Raw genomic sequence first — 12,216 nt, 5'->3', positions numbered from 1 at the left:
CAAATATTCGCACATTTTCTATATTAACTTCAACATGCATCAACAAAAACATGTGAAAACTCCCCTGAAATAACATTACAATGAGTTCACTATTGTAATACAGCATTATGAATTCTTTATGCTTTAGTTCGTCATTGTCTGTGTTTTAGTGCTTGTTTTAGACTTGGAGCATATTTTAGCAAATGGCTAAAATGTTGGTGCAAACATGTAAACACAATGGGCAACATTGAGATCAGCATAAATGATCAAGGTCTTGTCCATGTATCATACAACAAGTCTAACATAATTACAGGCCTACACATGAGTATATGTGCTTTCTCTGAGAAATCTGGCATGACCTAGTATATCACTCTCGTGTTATCACAGAAAATGTTAGTAGAGGCTTCACTTTCTTTAGTTAAATCAGGCGTGTAACCATTTGATAGTCAACAGCACCACATCTAATACGCACCCATGTTAATCATGGCTCTGCTTGTGTGGAATATTTCAGGCCATAACTATACTGGTGTGGGCTCTTGCACAGAGGGATTTTAGGTTAATTAAATAATAATAAAAAAAACCTTAATAACCTGGTTGCATAAGTTTGCACACCCTTTTATAACCTCAGGTTTAAAAGTATTTATCATAGACCTGTCATCAGTGAAATGGTTGTGATTAACCCCAGGTGGCTTCAGCTGTTTCAGGATTTTGTAACTTTATATATAAATGTAAGGGCAGGATTAGATGTCAAATCTGAGTAAAAGTGAAACATTATAACTTCAGTTCCCTTATTTTCTCTGATCCACTTAGACTCCTGCAGATCCTTTATTGTAGGTGGGGGTGGTGTTTTAAGCCCATCTGCTTGTGCTACCTCAGCAATGGAGAATCAAGACACATGTAGTGAGTGCCTTTTTTTTTCTGTGTACAGTCACAATTTCATTTCCATGGAGATGGAATTATGGACAGTTATTCCATATTTACTGGAAGTGACGCGTATATACTTCAGAGGCGGTCCTGTAGATCTGTTGTTGTGTACATGCTCATTTACAGCCTTGACTCTCTTTACTCAATAGTGCTCATCATCGTACACTTTTCTTACCTTACCCTAAATATGAATGTTGGTGCTTAGCATTATTTCTAACATGCTCCTTGAGTTACAGATGATGTGTAACGCAAATTGCTAGGGGTGTAACAATGCATCATGTGATGACTCAAAAATCTGACTCTGCATCATGGGAATCAGCATTCTATTAATTATACTACTAATGCAGTTGCACTGTTTATACACCAGAATCTGCTCAAACCATAGTTTTAAAATGTATAGCGTGCATGCTGAGCCCGATAGCTCCAGATCACAGTGACTGGCACGCCTTATACGTTATATACTTACATTACCACACTATAACGGAAGCTTTCAAGCCATCTACAGAGCTTGTAAAAGAGACTGTGGATCTCAGGCGCTTTTGCAGACTTTGGAGCGCTATTTCTGGGTAAAATGTTAAAAATTATGTTTCAGTCGATCAGTTTCATCATGTCAGAGACTTTATTTATTCAATCACATTTTGGGAAAATATACAAGTTTATTTCTTTATTTTTAATATGGTGAACCTGTAGTACATTTTGGTTACAATATTAGATGCATGTTTTTAGCTATTTTAAATTTATTTAGATTTAAACATAAACGCACATTTGTTTTGTGCGTTGTTTGATTCATAAATTTTAAAAAATGAGTCTTTTCAGTTATTTATCTTCATTCAGAATTTGTTCAAAATATTCCGGGAACTAAATTGAATCTAGTCGTGAAGTCAGTATTGTGAATCGAATTGAATCGTGACTGTGTGTATTGATCCACCCCTACTAGCTATTTATGTAACTGTGCCTGATTTGTAAGTTGCTTTGACTAAGCAAATGAGGAAATGCAAATGCTGTAAACAACAGATAAACATTAGGAGTGGTGAATATCACTTGGATGCCGTGTGTGTGTACAAATGCGTGGGTGACCGTTTCATACAGCCATCATTTTCACTGACCCTTCTAACACCGTTCCCGGAGGATTGGTGTGGGTTCTGACTGGGAACCCTGGTGGTCATCCGATTGACATAGAACTACAAATGCATATGAAACTAGCATTCTATTTCATGCCTCCTAAAGGCCGGGGACAAGGAATATTGCCTATTGTGTATGACTCATGCCCCAATGCCATGAGGAACTGACCCTCCTTCACAAATGGGTCGATAGCTGTTGTGATCATTCCAGTGCAAGTAGCAGAATGCCTAATGACATGGGTGCTTAGCCAGCGTATGTTTGGACGTGTCAATGGCAGGCATGCAGCTGACCTGCTCGTAAGCCTTCGTGTTCGCTAAAGTGCATAGCGTAGAGCTCGAATGTGGTATAGCGGATGGTCCAAAACCTCTTTTAATGCTTTGAATATAGTCCATGCACTGTGACTATGAAATCATTTGGGACCGAAACCATGCTATGGGCTACACATCAGTCGTGTATAATGGAGCCTAGCTACCTTTGTACCCAGCCCCAGGCATGCACTTTAACACTGTAGCAATGCAAGTGATTAACCCTGGTAATGAAGAATGGTGAAGTAGAAATTCATTTATGTTGATGTTATGCCCAGGCTGACTGTATAGTATGTTTATAGGAAATGGACCAAATCAATCATCATTTTGTACTGTTTATGTTAAGGTCCCAAGGCTCTACTGGCCAAAGACAGTATGTTGTTCCCAGCCCTGAAGAGGAAAGGAGGTGCTGCAAAAGGGAAGCGAGCCTTCATTGCAGCCAGGGCCAAGCAAGAGCATCAGGCCCCTTCTGCCATTACTGTTCCTGCGATCTCCCCCATGCCTGCAAACAAGTGAGCTAAACTCTCCTCAGTTCAGGAAATAAAACAATTCTAAAACCAGAGCATCCGAACTGCCTGCCCACTTCCTTGTTGAAGCTACTATTATTCGCCAGTAGATACATGTGAATGAGAGCAGGATAGAAACCAGTGGGAGCTTTGAATCTCTGACGGTCAGAGCATCACAACAATATTTTTTTTTTTTTTTTTTTAATTAAGCTTTTTGATTAACAACTGATTTGTTTTATTGACCAAGTAGCAGAGAAGTGTTTTCTTTTTCTAAATAGTGTATATATTTTTATTTATTTATTTTAAACTGGCCAAATATACATAATTTAACAATGCCGTGTTCATCTCCAGTATTCCAGTGTTAAAATTTGTTTAAGAAGTCAATTGGTTTGAGACGCTTTTCTCTTTCAAGTTGGTGCAGTGGAGATTGGTGTTTGGTTTTTGATTGATATATATATATAATAATTAGACTTTATGGAAGTAAGTTGCCCATTCAATTTTTAAATCGTCACATGAGACAAATTTGATAAGAGTCGGTCATGCAAATGTTTCTCTGCAAATGAATTTGGAGTAAAATCTTAAAATGATTTTAAATAAATGTTTGAATGTAATTGTGTATTCATGGGTTTGGTGCAACTGTCCTAGTTGTTTACTGATTATCTGATAATGATTTATTCCATGCAGTTTGGAGGACACTACAGAGCTATGCAAGGAGGCAGCTGCAGTAATAGCCCAGCGTGACGAGTCCGGTTCAGCTGATTCCACTACATCTCTACTGCACACCTTTGCTTTGCTCGAGTCCCAGGATTGCTCAGCCCGACTCCAGAACTCCAGCTTTGAGGTGATCTCCCTTGGCAGTCGCTCATCCTCGGGTTTCTGTGAAAAGTGGGCAGGCCCTGAGAAACCAGACGACACGCAACACGAAGTAGAAGTAGCAGATTCAAGCAGCTGCTTCCTAGACCTGGATGCTAACGGTGACGCGATTGCATTTGCTATTGGAGAGCTAGAGCTAAGTGAGTGTGACACGGCTGAGCTCCTGCGCACACAATCGCCTTGCATTGTGGAGTCTGAGCCTGAAACCGAGCCCCCTGAACAGAAAATTACTGAGCAGGAATGTCTGGGTGTGTGTGTCGGTCCGTCGCTAAAACCGTTATTACTTTTCGAGGGAAACCCAGAGCAATGGAATGCTGAGTTGAAAAATTCAGAACAGTGTACTCCATTCTCAGAGCTCTGTAAAAGTGGGATGCTGTTATCAAGTGACAGACCAGCAACCTCCACCCCAAAAAGGCCACTGTCCACCACTGCTAGACCACTTTCCCCTCTCGCCCTGATACAGGAGGGCAGGTTTCGTGCCAACTGCTACCACCGAGATGGAACGCCAATTGGTATGAGACTATTTATTTATTCATTTATTTATTTTATTTTATTTTATTTATTTATTTAAATTATTGTCTAGTTTAAGGTTTTGGAATAAACGTTTTTGAATTTTCCACCTGCAGCACAACATATTTTTCCATGTTCATATTTAAGATTCTTCTCATATTTTCTACAGTCACAAGGAATCTGCTAATCACATCAAGGCTTTTCTTTACTCGTATTCAGACTAAATGGACAGTAGTAGCTATGTAGCAGTGACTGTGTGTCTCATCTCTGGCTGTATGTTTATATTTTTGTTGTTTAGAGGTGCAGTGTGACGTGTGCAGAGCTACTCTCTCTAGTGGAGGTGCTTTGTTCTGTGTGTGGCTGAGTGGGAGTCATCTTTTCCTCCACCAGCAGGAAACGCTGCAGAGCACCCAGACCTCTATACCAGAATCTTCCATTGAGGACAGCTTAGCCTCCAGCCTGCGAGAGGTGAAGCCAAAACATATCGCATTAAAAGCAATGGTTCAGCTGTTTACTTGCATGTTCTGTCAATTTATATAGTGCTTGTCAGCCAAAAAAAAAGTTCAGGTTGTTTATCCTGTGCTACTCCTCTCTTTTTTTTTTTTTTTTTTTTTTTTTTTTTTTTTTTGTCTTTTAAATTTTTTTCAACTTTTTATTCAGGTGATCAGTGAAGCAGATTATGGTAAGGGTCTGCGCTCCTCCATGAGCCTGGAGCAGTCTGGAGCATGTGAAGGACAGTTTGAGGAAGATTATCATGCATTGCAACCCATAGGGAAGGGAGCCTTTGGCGTTGTCTGGCTCGCCTTACGACGTTGCAACGAACAGGAGGTTAGAAAGTAGAGTCTTCTTCAGAACCGAATGGCTGAGATACTTGAGTATTTTAGTCTGTGCTTTATTTTCCATCTTCTGTCCATTTTCCCTTTCAACCTTCCCTCTCAGTGACTTCATCCTCTTGTTTCCTGTTTTAATAACAGGTGGTAGTGAAGTTTATCAGGAAGAGCAGGGTGGTGGAGGAGTGTTGGGTGGAAGACCCTGAACTGGGTCGGGTCACTCAGGAAGTGGCCATACTCGCCCGATTGCATCACTCCAACATTGTCAAGGTGCACAAGTTTTTTCAGCTAAACATCATAAACTTTTTGAATAAGATTTCCAGGCCTGTGTAGTAATAATTGACAATGGATAAGTGGTGTCTATAAATTAGAGATGTCTTCACCATGTACACATTGCTGTCATACAAAAACATTACATGCATCCTGCATACACTTAGTTTTATACAAATTATTTAGACTTTTATTATATATGGCCACATTAGTTATTAGTAATGATTAGAGATGCGCCGATGTATCGGCCAATAAAGGCTATTTTTCCCGCTATCGGCCGATAGTTTAAAAACATCCGATGATGAGGGCTGATTGTATCCTGTCAATAAAAAGAGGGCGGGGGAAACACATCGATTTTGTAAAGATGATGTCTCTTGTGTGGAATGATGACAAAAGTTTGTAAGCTCTGTAATCTCTGCACTGCTTAAAAAAAAAAAAAAAAAGTTTACACCGGAAGCTGCAGCAGTGAAACGAATCCGAGTGAGTGTGAAGACTAACAGGAGGTTTTTAGAATTCAATGGTAATATGAATTAACATTTTTATGAATTAATATTTTGCTTTAATCTTCAGAATTTATTTAATGTGTTAATGTTAATAGAGTAATGTGTTTTCTGTTTATGAGACCAGTTACTGTGAACCAACTTGTTGAAATGGAGAGAGAGTTTTTATTTGCATTTCTTTCAGAATTGTGGAAATAACTAGTTTTATTTAACAGAAGGCATAAAAGGCAGAACTATTGGTATCGGCCGATATCACTCTAATCGGTTATCGGTATCGGCTGAGAAATTTTGTATCGGTGCATCTCTAATAATCATTAGGTTACATGATAACGTGTATGGTTGTATCTGTGTTAGGAACCCAACACCTTACATAAAAGTTCTTTTAAACATTACAAATACAGTCAGGTCTCAGTATCAGTACAGTATCTCAATTTTTGGAATTCTGCCCCTGTACACCAAAACAATTGGTTTGGAATGAAGCAATCAAGATGTGATTGAAGTGTAGACTTTCAGCTTTAATTCAAGAGGTTTAACAAAAATATTGTATTGCATTAACTGTTTATGAATTACAGCCATTTTTACAGACTCCCTCCATTTTCAAAGGCGCAAAAGTAATTGGACAAACTAACATAAATGTTAGGAGTATTTTTAATACTTGGATGCAAATCCTTTGCAGTGAATGACTGCCTGAAATCTGGAATCCATGGACTTTACCAAATGCTGAGTTTCCTCCCTTGAGATGCTTTGCCATGGCTTTATCGCAGCCGCCTTCAGTTGCTGCTTGTTTTTGGGTCTTTCTGCCTTCAGTTTTGTCTTCAGCTAGTGAAAAGCATGTTCAATTGGGTTGAGGTCATCAGGCATTTAAGAACATTTCATTTCTTTGCCTTAAGAAGCCCTTGGTTTGCTTTCGCGGTACGTTTTTCGGTCATAATCCATCTGTTCCGTAGAGCACCGTCCTATCGGTTTTGAGGGGGCGTTTCCCTCTTTCCCCCCTCACTTCTAAATCGCTAATGAATGGCTGTGTGCATTTTACTTTCGCTTTTGAATTAGTGGCAGTTCGGGGGCAGCAGTTGCTTGAATGATGGTTTCATTATTATTCTTAATGAAAAACATAACAAAACAGTACAATGGCAAACTCGTTTATATTAAACATAGAACTTTTTAAACCAAAAATCCATCGTCTTGTCAGTCAGCTCGCCTCACTCTCACTCACTCGTGCTAAATGAAATCTAACTCCTGCAGATCTGTGCTGTGACTCATCCAGCTCATGCTGAATTGAGTAGCTGCGTTCGGTTTTTAATTGTAGTGTTCATTCTCTGACTGAACTAAACGATTTTTATTACTAATAAAAAAGCAACAGGACAGTAGGGGCCAGTGCCGCTGTGGGCAAGTGATGTAATCGGTGTGTGGCAGAACACCGAATATTGCAGCAAGCCTACTTCCCATCATTCTGGTACAAGTTAATCTTGCTTCAGAACTGGTCAGGCTTTTTTAGAGGTTTTTTTTAAGCAAAGTCTAATCTGGCCTTTCTGTACTTTGTCTTGCGAGTGGTTTGCATCTTGAGGTAAACAGTCTCCATTTACATTCATGAAGGGGTCTCTTGATTTGTAAACTTTGACAATGATAGTTCTACCTCCTCCAGTGTGATCTTGACTATATACTGTGGGAAAAGACTTTGATAGATGTTGTGAAGGAGTTTTTATTTAACAAGGAAAGAATTGTGATCATCCACTTTAGTTGTCTTCTGTGATCTTTCAGGCCTTTTGGTGGTGTTCAGCTTGCCAGTGCGTTTCTTCTTTTTAACAATGTATCAAAATGTTGATTTGACCACTCTTAAAGTTTCTGCTCTCTCTCTCTAATAGGTCTGTTTTGGGGTTTTTTTTTCAGTCCAACGAACGCCTCCTTAACTTGCATCAACATCTCTTTGGACCGCATATTGAGAGTACCCATGAACAGCTACCAAATACAAATTCATGACTTTGTATCCACTTCAGACCACTTACTTTTGAGCCTGTGAAAATGGAGGGACTCTGTAGAAAAAATGGCTGTAATTCCTAATACAATATTTTTTGGTAAATGGTCTGTGCTTATATAGTGCCTTTTTAACCTTAGCATTTCTACAAAGTGCTTTACACTGTCTCATTCACACACATACCAATGACAGCAGATACCTGATCTCTTTTTGGTTTCAGTGGGAGACGATTGAAAGAGTGCTTCCTAGAGTGGCTTAATAATGAAGAAAATGCACGAAGTGTCTTTTCCCACAGTATATAATAGAATCTCTGCCAGCATGTTTGTTCTCACAGGGTATACAACCCCAATTCCGAAAAAGTTGGGACAGTATGGAAAATGTACTTTGACTTGTATTTAAACAAAAAACATATAAAGACAAGGTGTTTGATGTTTTACTTAAGCAGCTGCATAGTTCTTTGGAAGATAAACATTTATTTTGAAATTGATGGATGCAACATCAATTAAGGACTAATAGCGATGTGACCAGTCAATAAGAAGGTGATGTGAAACAGGTGAGGCAATCGTCTAATCATAGTATATAAGGAGCCTCCAAAAAAGCCTAGTCCTTCAAAAGCAAGGATGGGTCAAGGCTCACCAATGTGCCCTCAGATGCGTCAGTGGATAATCCAACACTTTGAGAACAACATTACCCAAAGACAAATTGGTAGGATTTTGGGCATTTCACCTACAGTGCACAATATAATTAAGATTCAAGGTATCCGGTCAAATCTCGTAAAGGGCAAGACCGAAAACCACTTCTGAATGCGTGTGATCTCCGATCCCTCAAACGTCCCTGTCTTAAAAACCGTCATGAGTGAAAAATGGATATCCAGACATGGGCTTGGGAATACTTTGGTAAACCTTTATCAATCAACACCTTTCGCCACTGCATCCACAGATGCAAGTTAAGGCTTTACTATGCAAAGTAGAAGCCACACATCAACACTGTCCAGAAGCACCGCCGACTTCTCTGTGCTCAGTCTCATCTGAGATGGACAATAACACAGTGGAATCACAGTGTTTTGTGCTCCGACGAGTCAACATTTCAAATCTTTTTTGGACAAAACAGCTGTTGTGTTTTCCACGGGCCAAAGAAGAAAAGGACCGTCCAAGCTGTTATCAGCGTCAGGTCCAAAAGCCAGCATCTGTCATGGTATGGGGGCGTGTCAGTGCCCATGGTATGGGGGTGTATCAGTGCCCATGGCATGGGGAACTTGCACATCTGTGAGGACACCATTAATGCAGGAAGATATGTACACATTTTGATCAGGACAACGCCAAACCACATTCTGCCTGGATTACAAGAGCAGAGAGTGTGGGTGCTAGCATGGCTTGCCTGCAGTCCTGACCCACCATAATGTGTGGCTCATTATGAAGCGCAAAATAAAGCAGCGAAGGCCCTGTACAGTTGTGCAGCTGAAGAAATGCATAATGGATGAAAGGGTGAAGATTACACTTGCTAAATTTAACCAACAGGTGTCTTCAGTCCCAAACACTTAAGTGTTATTAAAAGAAAAGGTGGTTACACAGTTGACTGTCCCAACTTTTTTGGAGTGTGTTGCAGTAATCAGATTTGAAATGAGCGTATATTTTCAAAAAATAAATTCATAAAGTAAAACATCAAATGTGTTTTCAGTACAGTACAGGGTGAACTGACTTTTCAAATTACTTTTTTTTGCATTTTCCATACTGTCCCAACTTTTTTGGAATTGGGGTTGTATGTTACCTGAGTTTATTATACTTGTCATTTTATATAAGTGCATAAACGGTGTAATCTTTCAAGGCAAACGGACTGACCGACCCTGCAGGTTTGGAAGAGCCTAAAACCCCACTTCCCTGTGTAAAACTAATCCAGACCTGGTTTGAGATCAGAGAGGGACTGAATGCTTCTTTTGTGTGTGCATGCGTGTAAGATGGGAAGAACTAATGTTTCTAGCCCCACCTGACGGTTTAAAATCGCTGCATGTGTTGAACTCATTTTTAATGTTTTTTTTTTTATTATTATTTTGTTTTTTTCTTTGAAGGTGCTGGAGGTGTTTGAGAATGAGAACTTCTTCCAGATGGTAATGGAGAAACATGGAGATGGCCTTGACTTGTTTGAGTTCATTGACATGCAGCCCAGGCTGGATGAACCACTAGCCAGCTACATCTTCAGGCAGGTGTGTGTGTAAGCTGGTAAATGTGAAAGACTTATTCAGATTACCCAAGTAGTAGCTGTTGGAGAAGGACCAGGATGTATTTTAAAAAAAAAAAATCAATACAGTTTAATAATCTGAAAGTGTGTGTTACAGTTGGTGTCAGCAGTGACTTACCTTCGTGGGAAAGGCATATTGCACAGGGACATTAAAGATGAGAATGTCATCATAGACACGGAGTTTCATATCAGACTGATTGATTTTGGCTCTGCGACCCTCCTGGAGCCTGGCAAGCTCTTCCACACATTTTGTGGCACGTTGGAGTACTGCTCACCTGAGGTGCTGCAAGGAAACCCGTACGTACACTGCATATAGCATTATATATTTTTGAGACTAACTTTTGACATCACATTCAGTTTTATTTAACGTGACCTGTGTATGACTTTTAAATATACAAATTCATATTCAAATACATTTGTCAGCTTCCAAGCTCCTATGCTACTCAAAGTATCTTTGTGCTTGGAAGACAGAACACTGATACTATTAACATGAATGCATTTTAAAATGGTGATGGCACCACTGAATTAAGCCTGGGCTTAGAGATAGATACCCTTCCCACAGTTTAAAGTTTGGAATTATCATTGAAACATTAGATAAATTGTGGTTGAGATTATTTAATTAAATATGAAGGCATATTTGCACTACTAAGTATTGAAATAAATTGGACTTAACAAGTGTGCCTCAGTTAAAGAGCTTGCTTTCAGAATCACCTATGATTCTCTTGTATAGTTCAGTCATGTTTTGGTAGATGCCTTCTAATGAAGATCTTGCATCATATTGTGTGTAGGTATAAAGGACCGGAACTGGAGATGTGGTCTCTAGGAGTACTTGTGTACACCCTGCTGTTCAGTGAAAACCCTTTTTGTAGTGTGGAAGAGACCATCCAAGCCAAACTTAACATCCCCTGTGACATCTCTACAGGTACACTTGGTCAGCGATGTAGATGGCAACCCCAGTGCTCTGTATGTGGGGTTAATTTTCTTGGACTTGAATTTGGACATGTTAACTATGTATCAGGTGCATCATAGCCGCAGGTGCAACCCCCCCCCCCCCCCCCCCAAAAAAAAAAAAAACACTGTTTACCGCTACAAACTCCTGTAACCAAATTGGGATAGCCACCATATGCAAATGGAGTTTTGTGTCACCATGCCTTGAAGCGAAAGTGGCCATGGTTTCTGGTTGTTAAGTTACTGATACTACAGTAAAAGAAACATGAAAGTCTCTTCCATGTTTGCAGGATTAGTTGTTCTTGTCGAACCCTGTATCTTTCACATGTTCTTGTCCCCATGGAGACCGGGGATAGAAAATGTCCTTTCCATTCCCTTGCTGATCATAAGAGGCAACAAATTGGGTGACTTGTTTGCCTTGAGTTGCGACCTGTCATTTTGGGGAATCGGTTCTGGCACTTGAGGAATGTGGTCTGCTGTCTCTACCACTAGTCCGACACAATGCTTTGGCTTCTACATCAGACACAGGAAGTTGGAAGGGCCCGGTCCAATCAAGTGGCCGGTCAAGACTTAATAAATTTCGGCCATTCCTTTTCTCTTTCCAGAAGGCATTGACTAAGGGTCAGTCGAGCAGCATAATTTACGTAGTCGCTCGAGTACTCACCCCTATATCTCTGCTGCATATATGCAAGATGTCCACGGCTCTGTGCATCCCCTTGGTGGTCTCTGAGGTGGGTTGGGAATAGGGGTGATGAAACAAAATGCATATGGACACCAAACAAACCCCCTAAAAAGGATGCTGGATCATGATCTAGAGCTCTAAATGGAGATTTTTTTTGTTTGTCATTTGATAACTGGCAGTGGTTTGTAATCCTAGAATCTTTATCACCGGACATGCCCCTTACCAAGCTATCTCCTTTCGCCATACAAAAAGGCATCTCTGGAGTAGCAGGGACAGTCAAAAATGCAAGAAAAGGTCTCTGTCCAAATTCTGGTGGCTCTATATCATGACATTGACAGCACCTATATATGAAGAGGCCACAACCAGCAGAAAAGATTCTAATAGACTACCAAAGAGTACCTGTGTATTTATATATACCCAACCTACTAAGATGCTCCAATTGTCAGAAATTTGCTCATGGATCAGCAAGTAAAATCAAGGCTATCTGCTGCAATTGTGGAGAGGAAGGACATGAGTATATCTGCAAAAAAACACCATAGTTTTGCAGCTGTGCAGGTGAA

The 12,216-nt window shown here is 40.0% G+C and overlaps 1 protein-coding gene across 1 annotated transcript in view; it reads left to right on the top strand.

Moving 5' to 3' along the window:
• pask (PAS domain containing serine/threonine kinase) overlaps nt 1–12,216 on the top strand; it is a 29,894-nt gene that overhangs the window by 7,542 nt on the left and 10,136 nt on the right. Inside the window, exons 8-16 of the mRNA XM_053650912.1 lie at nt 790–879; nt 2,677–2,842; nt 3,521–4,221; nt 4,518–4,687; nt 4,880–5,047; nt 5,194–5,319; nt 9,857–9,991; nt 10,124–10,323; nt 10,815–10,948. Coding sequence (XP_053506887.1) covers nt 790–879; nt 2,677–2,842; nt 3,521–4,221; nt 4,518–4,687; nt 4,880–5,047; nt 5,194–5,319; nt 9,857–9,991; nt 10,124–10,323; nt 10,815–10,948 — 1,890 coding nt within the window. The remainder of the gene's footprint in view (nt 1–789; nt 880–2,676; nt 2,843–3,520; nt 4,222–4,517; nt 4,688–4,879; nt 5,048–5,193; nt 5,320–9,856; nt 9,992–10,123; nt 10,324–10,814; nt 10,949–12,216) is intronic.

This window comes from Ictalurus furcatus, chromosome 20 (genome assembly GCF_023375685.1).
Source record: "Ictalurus furcatus strain D&B chromosome 20, Billie_1.0, whole genome shotgun sequence".
NCBI lineage: Eukaryota > Metazoa > Chordata > Actinopteri > Siluriformes > Ictaluridae > Ictalurus > Ictalurus furcatus.
Note: the sequence above shows the minus strand (reverse complement) of the source record. Positions and strands in the feature narration are given on the sequence as shown.